Source organism: Leptonychotes weddellii, chromosome 3, assembly GCF_054177405.1.
Source record: "Leptonychotes weddellii isolate Sample4059 chromosome 3, ASM5417740v2, whole genome shotgun sequence".
Classification (NCBI taxonomy): domain Eukaryota; kingdom Metazoa; phylum Chordata; class Mammalia; order Carnivora; family Phocidae; genus Leptonychotes; species Leptonychotes weddellii.
In genome coordinates, this window is record NC_138371.1 from 125,243,504 (window position 1) to 125,268,901 (window position 25,398).

The window sequence follows — 25,398 nt, forward strand, 5'->3', positions numbered from 1 at the left end:
TAGTGAACTCAGTAACCAGGCCCTGGTATAGTATAGGAAAGTGTGGTATCATATAGAAAAGATAGCCCCAAGGAGGGTTGCTAGATAAAATGGAGGATGCCCTGTTAAATTTGAATTTCAGATAAACAATGAAAACTTTTAAAATATAAGTATGTTCTCATTATTGCATGGGACATACTTACACTAAGAAATTATTTGCTGTTTATCTGAAAATCAAATTTAACTGGGCATCTTGTATTTTTATTTGCTAAGTCTGGCCTAATCCTATCCCTAATTTCCAGGACAGCCAGGCAAGTAATACTATGTAGTAGGAAAATAAGACGTGAGGGAAGTCTAGGGCATGCCAGTCAGACCGGCCATATAAGCTTTGAAGCCCTTTTCCCTATTTGAGCAGAGCCTGCCCCTACTATAGAACTAGAAAATACCAGGAGCACCTGGGTGGCTCAGTCAGTTAAGCATCTGCCTTCAATTTAGGTCATGATCCCAGGGTCCTGGGATTGAGCCCCGCGTCGGGCTCCATGCTCAGTGGGGAGCCTGCTTCTCTCTCTCTTACCTGCTCATGCTCTATCTACTCTCTCTCTCAAATAAATAAATAAAATCTTAAAAAAAAAAAGAATAAAAAAAAAGTCTGGCTAGACTCTCCACTGGTGTGGCTCCTCGTCCAAATGATGAGCTTTCTTCTTTCTTCCAATCTTTGACCCAAACTGAGTCCCCTGTCTGAAAGGAATGTACCTGAGACCCTAAGGAGATTGGGGCCCTCTCAAAGATGTACTTTTGTAATTTATTTAGGGTGGCCCCCAGGGCCTGAAGCTGCTCCTTTATCCCTTTATCTCCAGCCTGATGCAAGTTTCCTGGAAGGCTTCCCAAGCATGGGGGAGGCCATCCATATATTAATTCGAATGGGGAGAAACCTGATGTCCCGGGTGTGCAGCGAGCACACAGGAGAGCTAGGGGGTAGCAGATCTGGCCATGGAAGTTAGTCTCCTGACAAAACTTTGCTAAGGTTCCCTTGAGGGTGTGAGTCATTCGCTCTACTGTTCAGAGACCCCGTCTCCTCTTGCCTTGGGTTCAGTCGGAGGCTAGTGTGTCCAGTGGGCTCAAAGGTTATCTGAGCCCTAAGCTTGGAGAGTATGTCTCAGCCCAGGAGAGGGATGGGGCAATCACGCAGATAGAGGAATTCATGTCAGACCTTGTGGCCCCCGAGTTCACACTGGTGAGCCTGGCAAAAGGGCTGTTGTATTGCCCGCATCCCAGTGGCCCCAAGGATGGTTGCAGTCCTTTTGCTGAAAGGGGCCACTGGGGAGGTGACAACAGAGTGCTTGGCCCCAGTATGAACCATAAAAGTCACTGGTTGGCCCCTCACCTTCATTCTGACCGTGGGCTCAGGGGGGCCAAGGAGGAAAGAGCCTGGTCCCCCTCAGTCTGAGTCCATTCCCTCAAGGCCTAGGAGGTCCTCCTTTTGGGGTTCTTCCTTGTAGCGGCTGGGCATTTGTTTTTCCACTGCCCTTTCTCTTTACAGTAGGCACATTGATCCCTTGCCAAGGGGGTTCTGGGCTTCCCCCCTTTCGGTGGTTGGGGTCTCCCTGTCTTTGTGTTGTCCTTTTCTTTCAGGGTGGTGGTGAGGAAACTGACTTTCCTTTTCATCGTTTTGTTGGCTTCCCGTTCGGCTGTGACCTCCCTGTTCATGTAGACCTTATTGGCAATCTCTATCAGTTGGGTGATGTTCATCCTGGCAAAACCCTCTAGTTTCTTAAGTTTTTTTCTGATGTCTGGGGTGGCCTGAGCCACGTAGGAGATGTTTACCATCTGTTGGCTTTCCTCTGCCTCGGGGTCAAATGGAGTGTATATCCTGTAGGCTTCACACAGTCTTTCATAGGAGTCCCCGGGGGACTCCCCTGGTTGTTGAGTGACTGACGATACCTTAGTCACGTTCATGGGTTTCTTAGCTCCTACCCAGACCCCCCGGAGGAGGGCCTCCTGGTACTGGTGGATGTGGGCCTGTCCCTTGGTTGTGGTGAAGTCCCATGTTGGACGCTCTTCGGGTGCAGCTGTATTAGCCCAGGTAGCAGGGTTGATGACTCCCGCTGGTGCGTGCTCTTCCAGGTACTGCCGTGCACCTTTCATTATTCTCCTCCTTTGCTTTGTGTTAACCAGGGTGCGGAGTAACTGTTGGCAGTCTTCCCAGGTTGGCCGATGAGTCTGGAAGAGGGATTTTATGAGGTCTACCATGGCCTGTGGTTTCTCAGAGTAGGATGGGGTGTTATGTTTTCAGTTGAGGAGGTTGGTTGTGGAGGAGGGCTGATAATACATCATGGAACGGCTGGGTTGGACCATCCCATCTTCATCACGCCTCTCGGGTTCCCGCGTCTCTTGTCAGCTAGGATTTGTGGAGACGAGCTTTTGCTGATTTTCTTTAGGTCACTTGGATGAGGTGATTAAGACCCTGGCCTGTCCCTGCCTATTGCAAGCAGACCGCACCCAGGGGGGAAGGGTCTGAGCAATTTCGTACAGGAGTCAATATACGGAAACTGGTCAGGGTGTTCTGGTTCTCCTGTTACGACTCGCCATACTCGATGAATCGTTGGGACATCCAATGTCCCTTCTGAAGGCCACCTGACATCAAAGGTGGGCCATTCCAGTTCACGTAGGGTTCTCAACTTTCCGGGGTTCATCCTGACTCCATAGTCTCCCGAAAACCCCTTTCCCTGAACTTTGGGGCTGGTAAACAGTGTGGAGTCTCTAGGTGATGTTGAGAGATTTGGTCAAGACCTGTACAATGTCTGCCACAAATGCAGGTCCACTGTCACTATGGATTGTTAATGGCAGGCCAAACCGGGGCATGATCTCCTGCAAGAGGACTTTAGCTACTTCCTGGCTTTGCTCCGTCCTGGTCAGGAAGGCTTCGACCCACCCAGAGTATGTGCATACTATTACTAGGAGATATCTGAACCCCCTGCTCGGCTGCACATCTGTGAAGTCTACCTCTAGATCTTCAAAGGGGGTTGCTCCCATCCTCTGGACACCTGGTGGGGGCCGTGGTGCAGACTGAGCATTATTTGTAGCACATGTTATGCATCGTTGACTCGTTGCTCGGCATATTGCTGGCAGCTGACTGATGTAGTGCTTCTTGAGAAGGGCTCTCATGCAGTTTTTCCCAGCTGAGTGAGTCGGTGGTATTCCTTGACTAGATGCCCTCCAGTTGCTGTTGGAACAAAGATGCACCCATTTGGCATCATCCACCATCCCTTTTCAGTCTGGGTGGCCCCCTCAGCCATGGCCCATTCCTTTTCCTTTTTAGTGTAACTGGGCAGAGGGACTTCTTCTGGGGCTGTTAGGGCCATGATGAGGGGAAGGGGCTCTGTCCATGTCCTCACTGGCTGCAGTCTTGGCTGCCTCATCTGCCAGATGACTTCCCCGTGCTATGGGGTCATCTCCTTTCTGGTGTCCCTTACAGTGCAGGATTGCTACTTCCTTTGGAAGCCAGACGGCTCCACGGAGTCTCAGTATCTTCTCTTTGTTCTTGATAGCTTTTCCTGCTGCTGTTAGGAGACCCCTTTCCTTGTAGATGTCTCCATGTATATGTACAGTAGTGAAGACGTACTGAGAGTCGCTGGTAATGCCTTAGCTTCTAGAACTTCAGTGGTTGTGGTTACTACATAACCTGCTGTCCGGGCACCCTCTTGTAGGTAACTGCTGCTATCGCTGAACAGCGTGAGCTCTGGATTCTTTATGGCTTGATCCCACAGATCTGGACAGCTCGTGTAGACTTCATCAGTCACCTCGGAGCAGTCATGGTCTGGTTCCCCCTCTTCCGTGTGGAGAAAGGTTAATGTCCTTACTGTTTCGAGGGTGACCCGTGGGTTTTCACAGAGGAGCCCTTGGTATTGTGCTAGCCGAGAGCTGGAAGGGATCGGTGTCCCTGTGTGTTCATGAGGGACACAACTGCATGAGGGACCTTGACGTTAAGTTCCTGCCCCAGGGTAAGTTTGTCCGCCTCCTTGATGAGTAGGACTGTGGCTGCCAGGGCCCTGAGGCACGGTGGCCATCCTGCTGCCATGGGGTCCAGCTTCTTTGACCTGTAAGCAACTGGCTGTTGCCAGGGTCCAACAGTCTGGGTGAGTACCCCAAGTGCTATTTTTTCCTTTTCAGTCCAGGCAGGGGGTTCTCGATCTGGTCCCACTAAGAGATCATAAAGGGGTCTTGCTATTGCCAAGAACCCAGGGATCCAGATGTGGCAGAATCCTGCAGCCCCCAGGAATTCTCGTAGGCCCCTTTTTGTCTGGGGCTGTGTCAGGGAGATGATGACCCTTTCCCTCTACAGCCCTAGTTCTCTTTTCCCTTGGGTGAGGAGAAAACCAAGGTATCAGACCTGTTGTTGGCAGATTTGTGCCTTCTTCCATGAGGCTCGGTATCCCGAGTCTGGCAGTTTTTTTCTGAGCCACTTAGGTGCCCCCAGGGGTTGCATTTTAAACACACAGCTTCTGGGATATTCCCCCCATCCCACCCATTTTGATTCAGTGGGTTTGCATAGGCCGGACAGTATTATACCAGTGCTCATCACAAGACGTGCCCTCCGTAATACCCATCACCTGGCTACCCCATCCCCCAAATAGTTGCCTTTTTAACAAGGTCCTCCCAGGTGACTCTTATAAAGGTTGTTTGGAAACAATGTCTAAGCCTTGCTGTTCAGAGTTCGGCCAGTGGACCAGCAGTATCTGTATCGCCTTGGGTATCGTTTAAATTGTCAATGTCAGCCCTACCCCAGACAGACAACTGGAATCTGCCTTTGAACAGTGTAGTAGCTTGGCTTTTGATCTGACCTCTTCTCTGTTTTCATTTTAGTAGGGTTCCTCCACCGACTTCCTTGCCCCAGTCCTCTCCAGAAGAGCCAGTGTCCCCTGCCTCTCCCTACCTGAGACCTTTCCCATCCCTGGGGGATGCTCGCCCCAACCTCCCACCACCCAGAGACAACAGGGAAATGTGCTCTGTGAAGCTAAAGAACCTAAACATCTGGAGATCTTGCCTTGTTAGAGAAGGCCGACTTGACTCCCAGGTCCTCCGACCTCTGCAAATTCCAGACCCCTGAGCCTGTCTCATGATCTCAATTTTGGTTGCTCCGCTTTGTCTCCATCAAGTGTTCTGAAGCATTTCACACACGACTGGGCTTAGGCAATTTGGCCAGACCTTCTTGAAATTTTTGATCATGGTCTCCAGAACTGTAGGTTTACTCTGCCCTGACCCCACGGTGATGTCCCTGTGTGTGGTGGCGCAGAGAAAGACAAAGGGGGGGGGTGCCTCCTGAGGTGAGGAGACCAATCAGATGCCCGTCTGGCCTTGTCCCAAAGGAGGTTAGGTGAGGCTTAGCCGTAGAGGTCTCAGCGTTGTGACTTACGATCGGAAACTATTCCGATGCCACCATAGACCATATGCAGTTCACCACGGAATTGCAGATGGGCCCACTCAGACTCCGTGGGCTTCCGGGGACCTTAAGGGTGCCCGCCCGTGGAGTCACAGAATCAGTCTGCTTGAGCAAGCCAGGTCGGACTGCACATTCACTCACACATTCACACTCCAGGGGTTATTACATTCCCTCCCTGGGAATCCCTACCTGTGAGACCTCTAAGAGGTCTCTGGGAGGTGATCAGGCTCCCCTTCCACCCCGATGGGGGTGGGCCTGTCTGGGTCCTGGGGCTCCAGGCCTTACCAGAATCCGACGTCGGGACCAGGTCCTCACCTGCCAAGTCTCCTCGAGTCTGGCGGGAACAGTGGAGCAGGGCCGGCCCGAGGCGACCGGGGCGGAAGGCTGCTGAAAATTAGGCAGGGCGCGCCTTCTCCCTTAAGATCCCTCGTTCCGTCACCGCCTTGCTGTTGCCCCCAAACCGGTGGCAACGATGGGCCAGTAAGGTTGGGTTTCCCGGTCAGGGAACCAAATGTTACGGAACCTGGGCTGGATCGCCGGACGGAAGAACCAAGCGGCACCCGGAGATCTTGGAGGACAGGAGGTTTATTTAACGCTAGCAGGCTCAGGAAAGTGGTCTCCAAAGGTCTGAGCCCAAGCACAACAAAGGGGGAAATTTGTACACTTCTACTTCCGCACACTTGGCACTTTTGGCGCGTGCGCAAAGCGGGGCAGGGAGAAGACCCCGGATTGGTGCCCGCGGGAAGCAGAGCAGGGAGGAGAACCCGGAAGAGCCCCGGGGCCAGGACTGGGACTCTCTCGCTGCCTCGCTTGGCCATCTCAGGACACAGATTTTCCTTATCACTCCCTCCTTGTAGTCCCTTTCTGTGTCTATATTCTGACTACTCTAGATACATCATATAAGTAGAATCATATAGTTTTTGTCCTTCTGCATTTGGCTTATTCGTGATACCCTAAAGGTTCGTTCATTGTGTAGCACATGACAGGATTTCCTTCCTTTTAAAGGCTGAATAACATGCCGTTGTATGTATATGTTACATTTTCTTTATTCATTCATCCATCCATCCATGGACACTTGGGTCACTTCCACGTCTTGGCTAGAGTGAAAAATGCTGCTATGAACATGCGAGTGCAGATATCTCTTCAAGGGCTTTTAAGTATTTTGAGTTGCTCCTGGGTGCATCCTAATTTTGAATTGCTCCTAACCATCCCATCTTGGTTAGGCAGAGGGAGTCTCTGAGGTTTAATGGCCAAAGGTGTCCTTGATTCCAGTATGGCACAGGTAAAATGTAGGGTTCAGCTGAGGAACTCAAGATGTGGTGAAGATGTTGCTCTATAGCAAAGTTCTGTGCAGGGAAGAGCGCCCAAGCAAGGGTCGATAGGGAATCACAGACCTCAGAGTGTGGGGGACCCAATGAGGGCTCAGAGTCCAGGGAGTGCTGCTGGCTGGCTGGGTCCAGCTAAGTCAGACCAAAGTAACCATGGACGTTCAGCCTCAAATGCCAGCATAGTAGACAGCACCCAAAGGGAAAGAGGGCTGTCACAGCTTCTTAAGGCCCCAGTGCTTTCTGGACATCGTGAGGTTGTAAAAACCATAATCCTCAGCACTCTCTTGGGAAGAGAAACAGAGGGCAAGGTGAGCTATCTGAGAGACAAATGTCACCTACACGGATTGTGAAACTGCTTTATTAACTGTCTAGTTACTTCCGTTCTTGGCAAAGGTGTGCGTAGGGCAGAGAAGGAAGACTAGAGCAGTGATAGATTAAATTAAAAATTATTTTTCCTTCTGCATATCCAAGAAATGTGTGTTCGCTTTTTGGGACTCTGCTGTATTTCCCCACTTCCCAACCAACATCGTGTGCCCCAGCCACACAGGACCACACATCACCCCACTCGGGCCCCGGAAGAGCCCGTGGGGCTCTAAGCAAATTGCTCAGCTGTTGCTGTGCACGTCCTGGAGAAAATCAATGGTTTCCAAGGTGCCTCAGCTGCGAATTCTATGTGCTTCTTCTGTTCATTCTGTTCTCTCGCTGTGGAACTCTCCCTTCCCCACTTGAAAAAAAATCATTAGCCCTTCAAGAGCCATACCAAATGCCACTGGGAAATTTATTGAGGTCTGCGCTCCATCCTGTGTTCTCTATCCAGGCAGAATTAATCACATCGTTTTCCCCTCCTGCCTTTTGCATTTGATGGTTGTCTATCTGTCTGGCTCGCCGGGCCATGAACACATGAAGGACAGAGAGCACATGGTTTCAGCTGCTGACACAGGACCTGGCAGAGCTGGGCCCTACAAGTGTTCGCTGAACAAATTGAATGAGCTCTCTCCTTTGTCTTTCCCGTTTTAACCACCCCAATCTCACATCCAAATGGCCTTTAATTATATTTATCTTTGATCTAAATACTGGTAAGTGTCTATTCCTACCCATTTATTATAGCATTTATTGGAAGAGCTTGCATATAACAGCTACTCATACAGTGGTTGATTTGACTGGATGTCTTGGTTTCATGCCTTTGCTCACAGAATGTCGGTATTGGAAGAGACCCCCCAAAGCACCTAGTACAACCGCCACCTGGTGTTGGTGACGTCTGCATGCCCCTGCGTTTGTGTCATCCGTGTGGGTATCTATACTAACACATCCCTGTGGCTCTACGCTGCTGGATGGTCAACTCTTTTTGTTCAGTTATTAACAGCATTTGGTGGGTGCTTTCTTTTTTTAAAAAAATATTTTATTTATTTATTTGAGAGAGACAGAGATAATGAGAGAGAGCTCGAGCAGGAAGGAGGGGGAGAAGCAGGCTTCCCGCGGAGCAGGGAGCCCGATGCGGGGCTCGATCCCAGGACCCCGGGATCATGACCTGAGCCGAAGGCAGAGGCTTAACCATCTGAGCCACCCAGGCGCCCCGTGGTGTGTGCTTTCTGATGTTGATGGCGGTGATGAACAAGTTGAGACAGCAGTTCTAGAAAGAAGGGACGGAAGGTGCTAAGCAAAGAAGTGTGAGCAAAATGCTTGGGGCCATTAGTACATCTGGAGTTCAGTATTGTAGCCGCAGAGCTAGAGAGGCAGAGGTTAGGGAGGTAGAGAGAGACAGCTGATGAGGCTGGAGAGAGACAGGGGTCAGGTCATGAAGGGCCTCCTCTCTTGTTATTCAAAGGAATTAGTTTTCTTTATGTTGGCATTGAGGATCTTTGAGGACTTTTGAGCAAAAGATTGATATGTATATTAGAAAGACCTTGCTGATATCATTATGCTTGATAGGGTTGAGGCGTAAGGTAAGGAGGTAATTTTAATATTGCAGAAAAGGACGAGGGCCTGGCCCAAGGCAGTGGTGGGGGGGATGGGACGAGGAGCAGGAAGAAGTGGTATTTAAGATACACACGTAAGGGGTCCTGGTGAGGTGGGTGAGAGGCGGAGACTGGAGGATGACTTCTGGTTTGGTGATGGGCTCCTGGGTGGAGGGCAGTGGTGAGCTGAAGAGGAGAAGGAGCCTGCGGACCCTCTAGGTCACAATGGTTAATCTTCATTTTCATCTACTGCTCTGAAACTCGGAAGAGAGTTGTGGCTAAACATACAGACACAACACTGACTGTCTCTAGGGAGAGGAGGCCCAGGTTAAGGACCTCCAGGGACACCCAGATGTAAGGAATAGTCAGCAAGGGAGGATCCAGCAGAGGACATGGAGGAGGAGGAGCCAGAGAGTGGGAAGAACAGGAGGTCATGCCAAGGTGAACGTATTGCAGGGTAGAATGCCATCAATGGAGTTAAGTGCTACAAAGAGGATTAGGATCGGTACCTTAACAAGGTCATTTCTTTTGTTTTGTTTTGTTTTGTTTGTTTATTTATTTATTTAGGTACAGATGGAGAGACATGGAGGAAGGAGGAGAAGGTGAGAGAGGGAGAGAGAGAGAGGGAGAGGGAGAGAGAGAGAAGAAGGAGGAAGAGGAGGAGGGGGAGGTGAAGGGTGTTGGGAGGAAGAAAGGAAGGTGGGAGGAAGGAAGGAAAGGAGGGGAGGGAGGAAGGGAGGGCACAAGGTCATTTATTTTAGAATTTGGAGGGGCCACGGGGAGAATAGTTGCAGTAGGGCGTTGAGTCAGGAAGCCTGAAGGTGGAGGTAGAAAACGCTCTAGGACTTTGGCTATGAAAAGGAGAGAGAGGATGACAAGCAGAGAGAGTCACATTTTTTATTTTAATAAGATAGGAGAGACTTGGAGCTACTGACATGCTGAGAGGAAAGTGCAAATGAGAGGAAGGATTGAAGATCAGGAAAAAGGGAATCACTGGGGGAGCAGGGAACCTGACGTGGGGGTGGGGGGCGGATTGGAGGAAAGTTGATTCTTTCCTCAAAAGCCCCAAGGAAGGCTATTGGGACAGGTGCTGGGCAAGATGTTGGTTAGTGTGGCAAGTGCAGGGGTTGAACAGGAGACATTTGAGGGGGTCCATGCCCGGGGACTCCATGCCCGTGGACTCCATGCCCGTGTGAAGTTATCCTTAGATAACCTAAAGGGATAGGCTTTGTTTCCCTTTTATAGAAGAGGAACCTTGAGATTTGGAGAATTCCAGTGACTTGCCTAGGGGCACGTGCTGGTCAGCAGCAGGGACCAGTGATTTGACTCCAGCGCCCAATCTTTTAACCACAATGGGGTACAAAACACACCACAAAGCAGCCCACAAACCAGACTGTCACCAGGCTTTTGAAGCGGCGGTTGCGGGGAGTGATGGGGTTGTGGCTTGCGCTGGGAAAGCACAAAACACGTGGGATAAACGGAATGATCTGGCTTTGAGAAGCACTTCTAGGACATTGGCTAGGGGAAGTTGCCTTCCAAATGACAAAAGGCTCCTTCACATCTCACTGGAAACACAAAGCCAAATTCTGATGGATTCTGGTAAAGAAGCCTTTTGATAAATAGAACCTTTATTCAAGGACTTGGCTCAGCATTAAAGCTAATGGAACAGATAATGTGTATTATCTGGAAAACATATATGGCAGCATCCAGCAGAGTGCCCAGCGCACCACGGTGATTAGCATGTGTTTACGGAATGAACGTCTGATTAAGTGATGGCTCTGTAGATGTGGTAAGGAGGTGGGGAAGAGATTTGGGGGATCCTTTAGAAATTAGTCTAACAGAGGAAGTCCTATTAAAAGCCTTTCTCTCGAACAGTTTAAAGTGTTGGCAGTACCTAGAAATTGCTTAAAACGTCTGTAAAATTCTCACCTAAACAATTGAAATCACTCGACCATATTAACTCTCCTAACAGCCAAGCCCCACCAGCTTCTAGGCGGTAATGGCCCAGCTGGTTTAAATGGGTCTCCATGGTTACAGGCATGCTCTGGTTTCCATGGTTACATTTCCCAGTCCCTTGCAGGAGTTAGATATATGTATTTGAAATTTCAAAGGATTTTTTCCCCTCTCTCGCCAGCCTACACAGAAATCCAGGGTTCGAAGGTCTGAGATGAAAGTTTCAGTGACCTCTGGGGAAGGAAAGGCGGAGATGGTAATAATACTCATGACAGTTGTCATCAATCATTGAACAAGGAAGGAAGGATCCCGTGGGGACCCATTGTGGCAGTAGAAAGATATCCCCATATTACGAGCTTCAGTATTTTGCTTAATTAGCAGAGGAGGAAACCTGGGGTCAGGGAGCAATATATTGTTGCCTGGATCTGGCTCCCCAGGGCAGAGGGGATGTTGTCCAGGGAGGAGGAGGGAATTCTTCCATGTTAGAGTCCCTCTAGAGGGCCATCCATCTCTTTGCCACAGCGGCGCTGTAGCCTCCTTGCATTAATTTCCCCCAGTCGTCCTTTCGAATCATCTCTCTTGGCCTATTTTGCCTCCACCAGGCACCAGCCCAGGTCGAGACACTCCGTTGGATCTGGCTTTTCTTGGCAGAGGGAGCCCCGGTGGAATTCTAGCGCCTCCTGGTGGTATCTCCAACGTTTCCAGTTCTACCTCACCCTCCAGGAAAAAAATCCCAAACCGAGGTGTTAACTGCTAGCATTTAGGAAGCAAAAATGCATCCTTCTCCATGCATTAAGGTATCCGTCCTTCTCTCCTTCCCTCCCACAAACTTTCCTGGGTATCCATTACATTTCAGCTAGGCCCTAGAAATAGTACTCCTAAAGAAGCGGGTATTGCCTTCACAGAGCTCACAATCCGGGTGCGGGGAAGGGACGGAGCAAGTGAACAGCTCCCAATAGTCATAGGAGCAAATGGGACAATGACAGCGGGAGGGACCCACCTGCCGGGGAAGCCGTGTCAGCTACGAAAGTAGAAGGCTTTTTTGAGCTGGATGTTCAAAGTTGAAAGATGAAATAAAGACAATGATTTCATCGAGCAGGGGATTCCGTCATCAAAACGAAGCGGAGTCTACTACGCAGTAATACCCATCTTTGTGTGGGTCCGTGTGCTTGCTCCTCTGCGGTCAGAAGCAGGTAGAGACGGGGCTGGTGGCAACACCCGAGAAGGTGTCGGTAGCAGACTGAATCCAACACAGCGCCACTGGCTGACAGTTATGGGCAGGGATGGTAGGCACCTCTTGGAAGGACCAGCTTGTTCACGGGGCAGAAGGTGGGGTGTGTGTGGGAGCCGAGAGGCATGCGTTCACATGCACAGGGGGAGGCACAGAGGGAGAGGGAGAGAAGCAGACCCCTGCTGAGCGTGGGGCTCCACGTGGGGCTCCACAGAGTGGGGGGGGGGCTCAACCCCGGACTCAGTCTCACCATTGAGATCATGACCAGAGCCGAAATCAAGAGTCAGATGCTTAACTGACTGAGCCACCCAGGCGCCCCTTCACTTAATATATCTTGAAGATGGTTCCATATCAGGATATATACAATTGACTCATTCTTTTAAAGTGTTGCAATTTCTTTATAGCCAGTCCCCTATGATGGGCATTTATCTCTTGCTATTACAAACAATACTCAATTTGAAATGACATGTCATTTTATACTTGTGCGAGTATACTTGTAGGCTAAATTCGTAGCGGTGGAATTACTGTTCTGTTGTATGTAATTTTTATGAATATTCACAAATCACCAAAAAGGCCACACCAGTGTACAGTCCTTCTAACAATGGAAGAACACATTTCCTACCACCCTTGTGTTTTAAAATTTTTTACTTTTCCTAACCTATTAATTAAAAAGTGATTTCTTATTGTAGTTTTAATTTGCATGTCTTTTTTATAAGCAAGGTTGAGTTTCTCTTCATATATTTAATCTTACACTATTTTGCTTCTATGAATCGTGCTCATACTCTTTGCCCATTTATCTTTTGGCTTGTTGATTTTTTTGTTGTTGAATTTTTTTTTTTTTTTTTTTAATGTAGGCTCCACACCCAGCATAGAGCCCAATGCAGGGCTTGAACTCACAAACCTGAGATCAAGATCTGAGGTTGAGCTCAAGAGTCGGATGCTTAACTGAGCCACTCAGGTGCCCCTTGTTGTTGTTGAGTTTCTTATTGACTTTTATCAGTTATTCAAATGCTAAGAAAATCACACTTTTGTCTGTGATGTGAGTTACAAATACTCATTTGTCTTTTGACTGCTTTCTATGCAGAATTTTTCTTTAATATCATCCAGTTTATCAACTCTTTGTTTTAGGACTTCTAGGTGTTATGTTATCTTTTGGCAGTCCTTGCCCATTCTGAGATTATGAAATTAAGTTTTCTCACATTTTCTTCCAGTACTCTTATGGTTTCATTTTTTTACATTTATTTATTTATCAGAGAGAGAGAGAGAGCGCACACACAAGCAGGGGGAGCAGCAGCCAGAGGGAGAAGCAGGATCCCTGCTGAGAAAGGAGCCCAATGTGGGACTCGATCCCAGGACTCTGAGATCATGACCTGAGTTGAAGGTAGACGCGTAACCGACTGAGACACCCAGGCATCCCTCCTCTGTTATGTCTTTTCTTAAGGTATAGAAGTTAGAACAAGAAACAGTTTTCTAGGTAGACACACCATAGGTTTGTCCAAATGTAGCACTACTTTTTTGCCTTGTATTTCTTTTCTCTCTTATGTAATAATCTATTAGCTTTAAAAAGATTATTATTATTACTATTATTATTATTATTATTTTGGCTATAGCTACACACTGCATTGGTCTAAATGACTCCTGAACCCTTTTCTGCATTATAACTAGGAATTCAAAGCTCATACTCTAATAAGTATCACTTGTATTTTTAATGCCTAAATTAATGTGATTACTGCTCACATTGAAGTGCAATTGCTTGGGAGGCAGTACAAACAAAGCTCATTTAAAAAGAGTTACCTAGGGCGCCTGGGTGGCTCAGTTGGTTAAGTGACTGCCTTCAGCTCAGGTCATGATCCTGGAGTCTCGGGATCGAGTCCCCCATTGGGCTCCCTGCTCAGCAGGGAGTCTGCTTCTCCCTCTCCCGCTCCCCCCTCTTGTGCTCTTTCTCTCACTCTCTCTCTCAAATAAATAAATAAAATCTTAAAAAAAAAAAAAGAGTTACCTATGTAAGAAAAAAAAACCCACCTTATTTTTTTTTAAGATTTTATTTATTTGAGAGAGAGAGAGAGAGCATGAGCAGGGTGAGGGGCAGGGGGAGAAGCAGACTCCCTGCTGAGCAAGGAGCCCAATGCAGGACTTGATCCCAGGACTCTGGGATCATGACCTGAACCAAAGGCAGACGCTTAAACTGAGCCACCCAGGCACCCCCAAACCCCCAACTTATTATCTTTAGAAACATACATTCACAAATTATCTAATTGCAATGTATAGGAGGCTGGCAGCACTATGGTAAAAAATTTGATTGCTAATTTTAAACAACTATTAAAGAACTTCTTCCACTTGACAACACTTAAAAAAATCCATTTCTCGTTACTCCCTGTCAGGCTTTTTGCTTACTGTTTTGTTTGTTTTCAAGATTTTACCTGCCTAGAATATATTCCCTTCTTTAGGTAAAAATACCTCCAGTTTCCTTTAAGGAAACATTATGGCACAGAGACTAGAAACCAGTGGAGTACGTGATGAATCGGTGGCCCATCAGTGCCCTTAGTCAATGCCCACGGCCAGCTAGAAGTTGCTAACACGAGGCCGCCATCTTGGCCTTGAAGCAGCGAAGGTGAATTCAGTTCCTATTTTGTCATTGGTTTTTGCGGGCTGCTGCAAAAAAAACTGCCACAACTTGGCAACTTAAAACAACAGAATTTATCTTTCACAGTTGTGGGGGCCACAAGTCCGAAATCAAGGTGTGTCAGCAGGGCCACACTTTCTCTGAAGGCTCCAGGGGAGAATCGTTCCTCCCTTCTTCCGGCTTCTGGTGGCTTGTAAAGTTCCTTGGCTTGTGGCAAATAGGAACTTTCTCTAGTAAGGATACCAGTCATTGGATGTAAGGCCCACCCTCAGTCCAGGCTGATCTCATCTTGAGATCCTGAGTTTAATTACATCTGCAAAGACCCTTACTCCAAACAAGTCACATTGTGATGCTCTGGGTGGATATGTCTTTTGAAGGCTACTCTGCTGCCTCCTGCCCTTGGCAGTTCTCCGGACCTAACCTCCAGGTGCTCAGGAGAGAATTTGAGACTCTCCCATCTCCCTTCTTGCTGACACCTACTTTTATGACTTAGCGGGTTGTGGTCCCCACTTTGGCTCTCCCCTCTCAAGAGCTGCCTCAGACATTGAACACCTTCTATCCGAGATACATGATTAATTGGCAAGGTCAGGCAAGCTTCTGTGCTATTGATTGGGTTGAAGCTGGCAATTTTTCATAATTTGTCATTTCCCTTTTTCTTGTCTTGTTTATAAAAAGAAAGGCTAAATAAAGCATTTTGAATTGTACCGTGATTCATACATTGCGACAGATTGTATTGTGATTTGTACATTGCAGTAGAATGTGGTGAATACGCTGTGATGCCTTCATTTCTCATCTACGTTGTGCTTCTTGATGTCAGAGGATTTGATGGAAGCCAATAAATAGGAGACAAGCAGGACTGTCTTACTGGGTGGAACCTTACCTGGCTCAGGTATCTGTAAACCACTTCAGGGTATGCATGCTCCCTCCCCACACCTCCCCACACACAGACTCATCACTGAGACCTGGACCAGAAGATACCTAATGGAAAGGAGATTCACCATGTGCAGGTAATAATAGTGATAACCTGGGGAGAACTGACAGGCATGTGGGTGGTATCCCATTTTAGTAAACAATACTGGTATTCCCATTAGAAAATTGGTAGGATGAAAACTGGAATGGGGGCTAATGCAAGCATCAGCTGTTTTGCCTTTGTAGCATGTGTTGTTTTGTTTCCAGATATAGCACTTTCATTTTCTTTTAGGCAACTACCCTCCCAACTTTGAAGTCTGTGTGGTTGGGTAGGCTTTAGCTCCATAGAAAGGGGACGTGAACCAGCCTGGGATACCGGATGCTGTGTCTCCTGGCCATGATTGATTCGGGGATGAACAAATGACCAAAGCTTGTCCTTGGAGCCAATTAGCATTAGTCCTTGGGCTTTGGCTGGATTTAATGGGAAGAAGCAAAGCTGGTAGGATGTCGCTTTAGAGGTGCTGCTATCCATGTTTGTCACCAACTAGAAAGCCCATGTAACAATGAAGTGCACACAAAGGAAACCAGGCTGAGGGACAGGGACAGAATCCTGATGGCATAATTTGAGCATTTAGATCCAGTTGTACCTAAAGCCAGGGCTACCTCCTGGACTTTTCATTACATGAGGGGATAAATTATCTTTTTTTTGCTTAAGCCAGTATGAGTTAGGTTTATTATCACTTGCTGCCAAGAGCCCTGATAAATATAGGACTACTCTGAGATTCTAAGAAATGAGTGGATATGTCTACAAAAGTCTGAGAGGGTTTCTCATCCAGGGGTCTGCAATGATAACCATCACTTATTGTTGGATTTTGTGCTAATTGTTTACATGTGTCATCTCCGTAATCCTCATAACAGACTGTGAGGTATTACTGGTCTCATTTTAAGACAAATTATGGCTGAAATAGGTTAAGGAACTTTCTCAAGTCTACAGAGCCAGTAGCAGGGCCCGGATTCCGTTCCAGGCTGCTCTTTCCAATGTTTCTGCTTTTAATTAGCATAGTGTAACACCCCTATGTTAGTGACGGCTCTTGTGCCCAGTGATAAAAGGAGCACATCCGTTTCCATCTCAGAGCATTGACTGTATGAAGAGAAAACTTCAGGACTAACTACCTTATCATATGGCCTGTTTGGCCAACATTACTCCATCCCTAAGGAAACCAAATGGAAGGGCTGGACAGTAGAAAGGTGGTTATCAGAGAGACTTGAAATTAGTTTTGCAGTTCTTTTTAATATTCTAGCATGGGTCCTTGAAATTTTTCAGCCTTAACACATGCCCCTTTGTTTCTTTTTGACATTCTTTGATCTACTGTCATCTTTCTTTTGCTAGCAAATGCAGAAAATGATATCTAAAAGTAAACTCACTTGCTTTCAAAGTTCTTTAGTTAATTTAGCTGTCAAGGCACAGTTATCTAAGACCTCAAAGCACTTCGGTAACACTGATGAATTTTGCTAAGGAAAAGTCAGAAGGCAGAGACCACCTCTGGAGGTCATCATTAGCATCCGTTGTGCCCCTGGCCCTTTCAGGGTTCTGCACTTCCAGGGTATTCAGTGATCTCATGGGACCCAACAGCCAGGGACAAGAATCTTATAACCTAACTACTCCTCCTAAAGACTTCCATTTTATTTTATTTTTAAAAAGATTTTATTTATTTATTTGTCAGAGAGAGAGAGAGAAAGAGAGAGAACAAGCAGAGGGAGCGGCAGGCAGAGGGAGAGGGAGAAGCAAGCTTCCCGCCAAGCAAGGAGCCTGATGTGGGAACTCGATCCCAGGACACCGGGACCATGACCTGAGCCGAAGGGAGACCCTTAACCGACTGAACCACCCAGGCGTCCCAAGATTCTTCCATTTTAAAAGGAGCCTAAGAGAAGGCAGTCTCATGAAACCAAATTATCATTGACAGTAGAATCTTGAAGCCTGTAGTAGCTGGCTGGTAAAAATGTTTGACAGAAATGACAATTCAGGCACCTGGGTGGCTCAGCTGTTAAGCGTCTGCCTTTGGCTCAGGTCATGATCCCGGGGTCCTGGGATCGAGCCCCGCATCGGGCTCCCTGCTCGGCAGGGAGCCTGCTTCTCCCTCTCCTGCTCCCCCTGCTTCTGCTCTCTCTCTCTCGCTGTACCTCTCTCTGTCAAATAAATAAATAAAATCTTAAAAAAAAAAAAATGACAATTTTTCTCCACTCTTCATAATGCAAGTTATTGCTGGTACTAGTGATTATAGCCATGCAACATAAAACGACTATGCAGATAACAAGTGCAGTGATTCTCAAACTTGAGTTTATAAAGACTGACCTGGGAAATTGTTAAAAACAGAGATTCCCGGACTCTAACCTCAAAGATTCCCATTCAAGAGAGGCAGGCCTGGGAACCTGCATTTAATCAATCTCCTCAGGTGATTCTGATGGTGGTTCAAGGATCACGAATTAAGAAAAAGATAAATGAAAATATTCTTCCATGCCCTGGCATTCTAAAGATTAATTACTCAATTGATATCTGTTGCATTCATCTGGTGCTATTTAGCTCTTAAAAATAATGTATATAATCCTTAATAATTAGGCCTATGAGGAGGAAATGAGCAATAATTCATAACAAATTTTGAAAAATAGAAAAACGACCCCAGCTCTACTTAAAATAATTAGTTTTGGTGACAGGTATGGGCAGAAGTTCAATGTGCTAATTTTCTGCTGATGACATGAGTGGAGTACATGCTGTCTTCAGAGCAAGGGCCTAAAGGGTGAATTCAGACATGGTTGGGAAATTCTAGAAGGCCGGTAGGGTAGATCTTTGGTTTAGGACCCATCTAGCTAACTCCTGGGTGATGTTTATGACTTGGCTAAAGTATACTCTCCTCTGGGAGGCTTCCTTTCATCTTCTAAAACTGGGTAAGATGCCCTTATATGGGGTTCCTAGTATTAGTAGCAAGGACCAACCCTGAGCCCCCGTATTTCTTACATACCGCCCACACTGGTGCAGTTCTTCAAACACTTCAGAACTAATGCTTCAAGCCTCTGCATGTGTGGTCAGTCACTGTTCACACTGCTAGCATCTTTTTCTTTTTTAATTTTATTATGTTATGTTAATCACCATACATTACATCATCAGTTTTGGATGTAGTGTTCCATGATTCATTGTTTGTGTATAACACCCAGTGCTCCATGCAGTATGTGCCCTCCTTAATACCCATCACCAGGCTAACCCATTCCCCCCCCCCACCCCTCTAGAACCCTCAGTTTGTTTCTCAGAGTCCATAGTCTCTCATGGTTCGTCTCCCCCTCCGAATTCCCCCCCTTCATTTTTCCCTTCCTACTTTTTTTTAACATATAATGTATTATTATTTTTTTAAAGATTTTATTTTATTTATTTATTTGAGACAGAGAGAATGAGAGAGAGAGCACATGAGAGGGGGGAGGGTCAGAGGCAGAAGCAGGCTCCCTGCTGAGCAGGGAGCCCGATGCGGGACTCGATCCAGGGACTCCAGGATCATACCTGAGCCGAAGGCAGTCGCTTAACCAACTGAGCCACCCAGGCGCCCTGTATTATTTGTTTCAGAGGTACAGGTCTGTGATTCACCAGTCTTACACAACTCACGGCGCTCACCATAGCACATACCCTCCCCAGTGTCTATCACCCAGCTACCCTATCCCTCCACGTCTCTTCAGAAAGACTTTCCTTATCATTTTACCTAAAAAGTTTCTCATCCTTAACTAACCCTATATAATAAAAAATTAGGACTTTATAAAAAAGGGGGATAACTTCCCCACCCCAAATTATAAAAGAACACATGCTTTCTGAAAGAATTTGGGAAGTAGAGAGAGGAAAAAAAAAAAGCTGATAATCAAACACCCCTGAAAACACCTACCATTATAAAACCTTATGATACATAGAACAATGCAATCTTGGTTATAAGCCTGTTCTAGTTCCTCTTGGGCCATGGTGCTCTTAAGAGCATTTCCAATTTGTTTTGCATGTCTAAAGAAACAGTTACTAATTGTAGTTATATTGGGATAATGAAAACGTGGCAAGTGAGTTTTCTTCCTAAAATGATCTGATTGGCCAGATATATTTTTGTGGAATACTCTCTTTGCCAATATTGCCTGCTTCAGAGGAGTTAATTATATTAAAACAGAACAAAAATAAAAGACCACAACTTCTTGGATAGAGATGAAACTTTATTTATACATAACAAATTATACATCAGGAATTCTTTTCTAAAAACAGTCTTTTCCTGTAAAGTTCAAAATGAAAAGATTCAAAGGGGCAGTGTATAGCTCTTTATAATACTTTACAAACTAGAGTCACAGTTAGACAATTTTTTAAGCTGCAAAAAAATACACCTCTCCTATAATAGGAAATGCATGGCCTCTGTAAGTGCAGACTTAAATCTCATGATGGTGTCAAAAGCCAAAGCAAAATAAACACCATGAAACAGAAGACTTGGCACTGATGTTACAGTGGCCCCATCTCTAACCACTTCCCACCACGTTAATTCTTCCTCTTAGGTACATAACTCAACAGAAAACTGTTTTTTCTAATAATACTTATCATTACCATGGAAGAAGTACAAAAGAGACGTGATAGGACTCTTGTAGATAGTTTAACAACATATCTCCCATGATCATATGTTTCTTGAGTAATAATATTAACATTATCCTCCCTATATAAGAAATAAAAAGTGCCATCATGTTTGGGGACCAAATAATTTATAGAATAACTACTAATCTATTCTGGAGCATGTAAGCTTCAGTACCATGTCAATCTCAACCTCACTTCTAAAAAAAGTCATTAATTCAAAGAACTATTAAAAGTTCAAGAGATAAATTAAATGTCAAATGGTTGCTATATCCAAATACGATTAAAAACTCTTAGAAAGACCATGGCTTTTTTTTTTTTTAAGAGCAGGGCTTAATTTACAATATTTTGCCCAATATAAGAAGGCTTTAATTTACCTGATAATGACTGGGTGAAACCATCATCTCTCACCTTCTGTCCCCACTCCCAATTCCCTCACTTGCTAAAGCCACCATTTATTTATCAGTAATGTGGTTACTTTGTGGAAGTAATCTATCTGAGATGACGATTTATAGAGGTGGACAAAAATCATGTAATTTCAGGTACAATGAACTTAGATGTTACCTTCAACAGAAAAGAAAGTTGAAGTATCTGCTTGACCTTTTGAACTTAGTGTTGCTCTTTTTTCTTCTTCATTTTTAAGTTTCAAAGGAGGTCACAGTTCTATAAAACTTAGCCAAGACGTATAGGAAATTAAAAAGTTCTTATTAGAAGATGTCAACAATGCCAGTTTTCTGCCAGATGGATGGAGACTTGATTTAAGTAGGTTTTTTACCACTTTGGAAGAGGGGAGGGGCAGACATGGGCACCTTTCCATTCTGTGTAAACAACAACTCTGTTCTTTTATTATCAATGCTGTTATATTGGGCGTAGGCTCTCTGAGGGGCATAAAACCTCTGGTCTGGCCTTACATTTCATTAAAACTGTCCTGGGATGGCATGAAAGAGCATTACATCCAAGCGAGCAGTAAGGTGGTAACTCATGGAAAGCATTAGGCAGAAAGAAGAGGTTTTTCTCCCTTTTGCTGAGGACAAAGACGCTTCAAGGCGAGGGGAAAAACAGCAAATATGTGATATGGAAATATCCTATCCCCTTAAGGTGAAGAAAACAAAAATAAGTAATGAAAGGTGACATTTTTACTTTAAAAAATTCCAAGTTTCTCAAAAATATATGTTAGAAATTTATATAAGGGTGAGGAACTTTTGAAAACATTTTTTCCTTTCATCGGGGAAAAATTATAACAAAATTAAATGAGAGCAATGGATGCTTTGCACAAAGTTTTGTGTTCAGAAAATATTACTCATTAAAAATGACACCTTAGGCAAACGGTGGTTCTGTTCAATTTTGCTTAGACAAGAAGCTTTTTCAGTTTGCTTAGGAGAATAATTCATCTTTTTAATAGCTACACTCCTTGAGTAGGCTACTGTTTATGCTGGTATCATAAAAGCAAAGAATAATTTGTGCCATAATTTGAACAGTTCACTCAATTGTCATAAAGCCTAAATGAACTAGGAGTCAGAACGTTTTTCCATTAAAACCTCACACTTTCCACCTAGTCTCTCATTTTGTGTTCTTTTTTCCCCACAGAAAACAAAAAACAAAACCTCTCATGCTTTATCAAAACTACAACATAGAACTAGTGAACAGTTAGGATGGCTCTGTAAGAAAACATAACTTAGAGAATTTGAATTTAGGCTTTAACTGTTTAGAATGTTCTATTTAACATCTTATAGACTACCTCAAGCATTACAAACTTACATACTCTCATTAGGGTGGTTATGATTAGAGTTTCCATTTATATTTTTGTATTCAGGGATTATGAACTTGGTTTTTTTAAAAGACTATTCATGACTGATATAAAAGATCAGTCCCCAATAAATGAGCTAAAATCTGTTAAATATAAATGGGTAAAATAAGATCATTGCACAGCAAAGTTTAAAGACTTAGAGAGCTTTGGCTGAGACCATGGAGACCAAGTCTTAGACTTCACACTGCTAATGCTTAATGGCATATTTTTTTAAAAAAGATTTTATTTATTTATTTGACAGAGAGAGACATAGTGAGAGAGGGAACACAAGCAGGGGGAGTGGGAGAGGGAGAAGCAGGCTTCCTGCTGAGCAGGGAGCCCGATGAGGGGCTTGATCCCAGGACCCTGGGATCATGACCCGAGCTGAAGGCAGCCACTTAACGACTGGGCCACCCAGGCGCCCCTTCATGGCATATTTTGTCCCTCAGATTGCCTCCCCTAGAAATACTTATTAAAGTTGGAAAAATCAAAATAGTTTTTCCTTAGCACATGAGATAATGCAGAGGCCCTTCTTTCTGACTTAAAAACCAAGCAACCAACCAACCAACAAAAACAAAAGCCCAAGCAACAAATAAAAAGCCCTGATTGCCCAAACAAGCAAAATGTGAACAAAACAGATGAAACCTCCGAGCCCTCTATTTGTAAATGTGTATTCAGAGGCTGCAGTTTAGAGGGAAACCCAAACAATTTCAAATTCATGGATTGACTGCAAGGACCCGACACACTTACTCCAGGGCAGGCGAGTAATATTTGATGAGGAGGTCTAAGCTCTGGTGGAGATTCAGTGGATAGTCCTGACCAGATCTTATAGGATACTTGTGAGACACCACAGAAATTAAGGAATAGATGGGTCCTCCAAATAATTATTTGAAGAAAAGCCCACACTTCCTCAGAAGCCAAAGACACATAAAATTCTATTCCACATAAGAAATACTGACTTTAGGTTTTCACAGGACTTACAGGACGTACAGCACAAGGTAAGTTTGTATGCTTTTTAAAACTAAAGTCACCTCTAATCTTAAGGAACTCAAAACAAAGGGATAAAGATAGATAGACAGATAAAAAGAGTATTCTTCAACTTTTCTTCATTGCACAGGGAAATCCCCCTGAAGAATAAGAAAGTTCAATAAGTTGGAAAATATTTCTAACTTTAACTGTATTTTCCTTTTAATTTTTAATTTTTTTAGATTTTATTTTTAAGTAATCTCTACACCCAACGTGGGGCTTGAACTCACAATCCCGAGATCAAAAGTCGCATGCTCCACCGACCGAGCTAACCAGGTGCCTCTGTATTTTCCTTTAAAGCCACATTTTAATATTGATGTAGGTTTCATACAGTTAAAAATGATAAAGATTTTAAGAAGCAACCTTAGCTCTTAGGTAATTCCTTACTCACCTTTACGAACCCTTGTTAGATTGAGCTGTGGATGAAGGATATAATGATTTTGAACCTTAATTTATAGAGAGGCTTTCAAAACAATGAACGTTTTCTAGCTGTGATCTTGTTTAACACACGGATTATAAACACATCTCCTTTCTCTGTTCTTTACAAAAGCATGCATATTTACCCAAGCTTCAAACCACTCTTTCCTTTGCCATTTCTTATAAACTAAACTTTACTTTTAGTGTCTTTAATGGCGATGCCTGGTTAATAGCAGTGCCTGAAGACAAAAGCTACTCTTCTGGTAAAACTACATTTTTTATCCCACCAGGGCTGAATATTCAAAAAAAATCATGGTGGACTTATCAAAAAAGATTTTCAGGTTTATAATCTACTTTATTATAAAAGGAAATAGATTTTTACACACAATTATTTATGGATAACAGAGCACTCAGAAAAGTTTAAATTTATCAGTTTGAAAGTATACCTCACTGAAATACTTACTTATAAAAACATACTGCCTTTGCCATGGGAAAATCTGGTGTTTAGTTCTCTAGATTTCTTTATCAGAGCTTTTTTCTGAGCTTCGTCAAACCGATTAACCTTGAGATCTTTATCACGGTCAAATGGTATTCTTTCTTGGGGATTATTTTTCTCTTCAGCAGCCTTATTCTTTAATTTTTTATGATGAATGTCCATAAGAGATTCTGATCTTTTTGATTCCTGGGGGAAAGCAAGAGAGTAGAAATGAAAATCTTTCTTTGTATAGATTATGGACAGAATATGATCATGAAGCAAAATGATTAAGCAGTAATGATGAACATTAAGGAGGGCTTTTTACAAACCCTGTCAGGTTTTGCCAAATCCAAGACAGGATCTATGAAGAAGATCTGTATTAGAGGGAAATTCAATTCAACCAAAATGAAGACATCTACTACCATTATTATATAATAGTAATAAAAAAAAAAAGCAAGACAGAGAGGAAATAAACTTTGAAATAACCATGTGTGGTGTGTCATAATTAGAGTCCAAGCCAAGAACATGGGTGAGAAGGAAGAGCAATTACATTGTCACCGAGGAGCCTGGGTAAAGTGTCATGGATGTGCTGGTCTGCGAAGCCTGAACAGGCGGATAGGAAGGAAAGGGCATGGCTAGGCTGAAGCAGAAACAAGGGCAAACCCAAAAAATAATGGCACAGGAGTGACAAAATTCAAGGCCCGCTCAGGATATACTGGCATATTCCATGAGCTAAGAGATTTTTGTTCCTTTCAGTTTTCTGTTTTCTCCTACATCCCTCATTTTCTTTCTTCTTAGTTGGGACAGGTGCTCACGGTTTCAAATATACCTAGTAGGATGAGGTCTGAGCAAAGGCCATTGGTTTCATCAACTAGAGAGTCATTCTAGACCTTCCAGTATTGATTCAAGTACAAGAAAGAATGGCCCTGAGTTAAAGGAGCAGGGAGTGGAATGCAGCCGTGGTTCCAGGCAGTACAGACCGGCAGCCTTCAGAGGTGGGCAGACGTGGGCCTGCGGGCTACAGAGAGTGGGGTCCATGTGGTATGGAGGCGTGGATAATTTTAAGGTTATCCACCCACAATGCTCAACTTCTTCATGTACCCTCACTTAAAATTGATTTGCTCCATAAGGCATCTTGTTATCTTGATCTCTCTCTCCCCTTTTATTATAGCCCTTTACCACTTCACAAAGGAGAGGCCTCTCAGATCCTTACTGTAAGAATACTGCCCAGGAGACCAAGTCTCCATGGTTTCAAACAAAAATGTGAAATACTGGCAAGAGGAAACTTCCTCTAACTGAGGTACTGTAAACTCAGGGAGGCTTTGTGTTCTTCTATGTCTTTTTTTTTTTTAAAGACATTTATTTAGAGAGTAGGAGTGCGGGGCGGGGGGGGGGGGCCGAGGATCTTTTTTTAAAAAAAGATTTATTTATTTATTTGAGAGAGACAGAAAGCGAGAGAGAGTGAGCCTGAGCAGAGGGAGAGAATCTCAGGTAGACTCCCCACTTACTGGGGAGCATGAAGTGGGGCTTGATCTCACAACCCAGAGAGTGTGACCTCAGGGGAAATCAAGTCAGATGCTTAACTGACTGAGCCACCCAGGCACCCTGTTCTGTATCTTAAACATATTTCTCCTTTTTTTTTTTTT

The 25,398-nt window shown here is 44.7% G+C and overlaps 1 protein-coding gene across 1 annotated transcript in view; it reads right to left on the bottom strand.

The window, feature by feature from the left end:
* Positions 1 to 19,627: 19,627 nt before the first annotated feature.
* The window catches only part of GPALPP1 (GPALPP motifs containing 1), a 35,885-nt gene continuing 30,114 nt past the window's right edge, over positions 19,628 to 25,398 (bottom strand). Inside the window, exons 8-9 of the mRNA XM_031031121.2 lie at positions 23,741 to 23,959; positions 19,628 to 22,961 (exon numbers count right to left, since the gene is read on the bottom strand). Of these exons, the coding sequence (XP_030886981.1) occupies positions 23,741 to 23,959 (219 nt within the window). The 3' untranslated portion in view covers positions 19,628 to 22,961. The remainder of the gene's footprint in view (positions 22,962 to 23,740; positions 23,960 to 25,398) is intronic.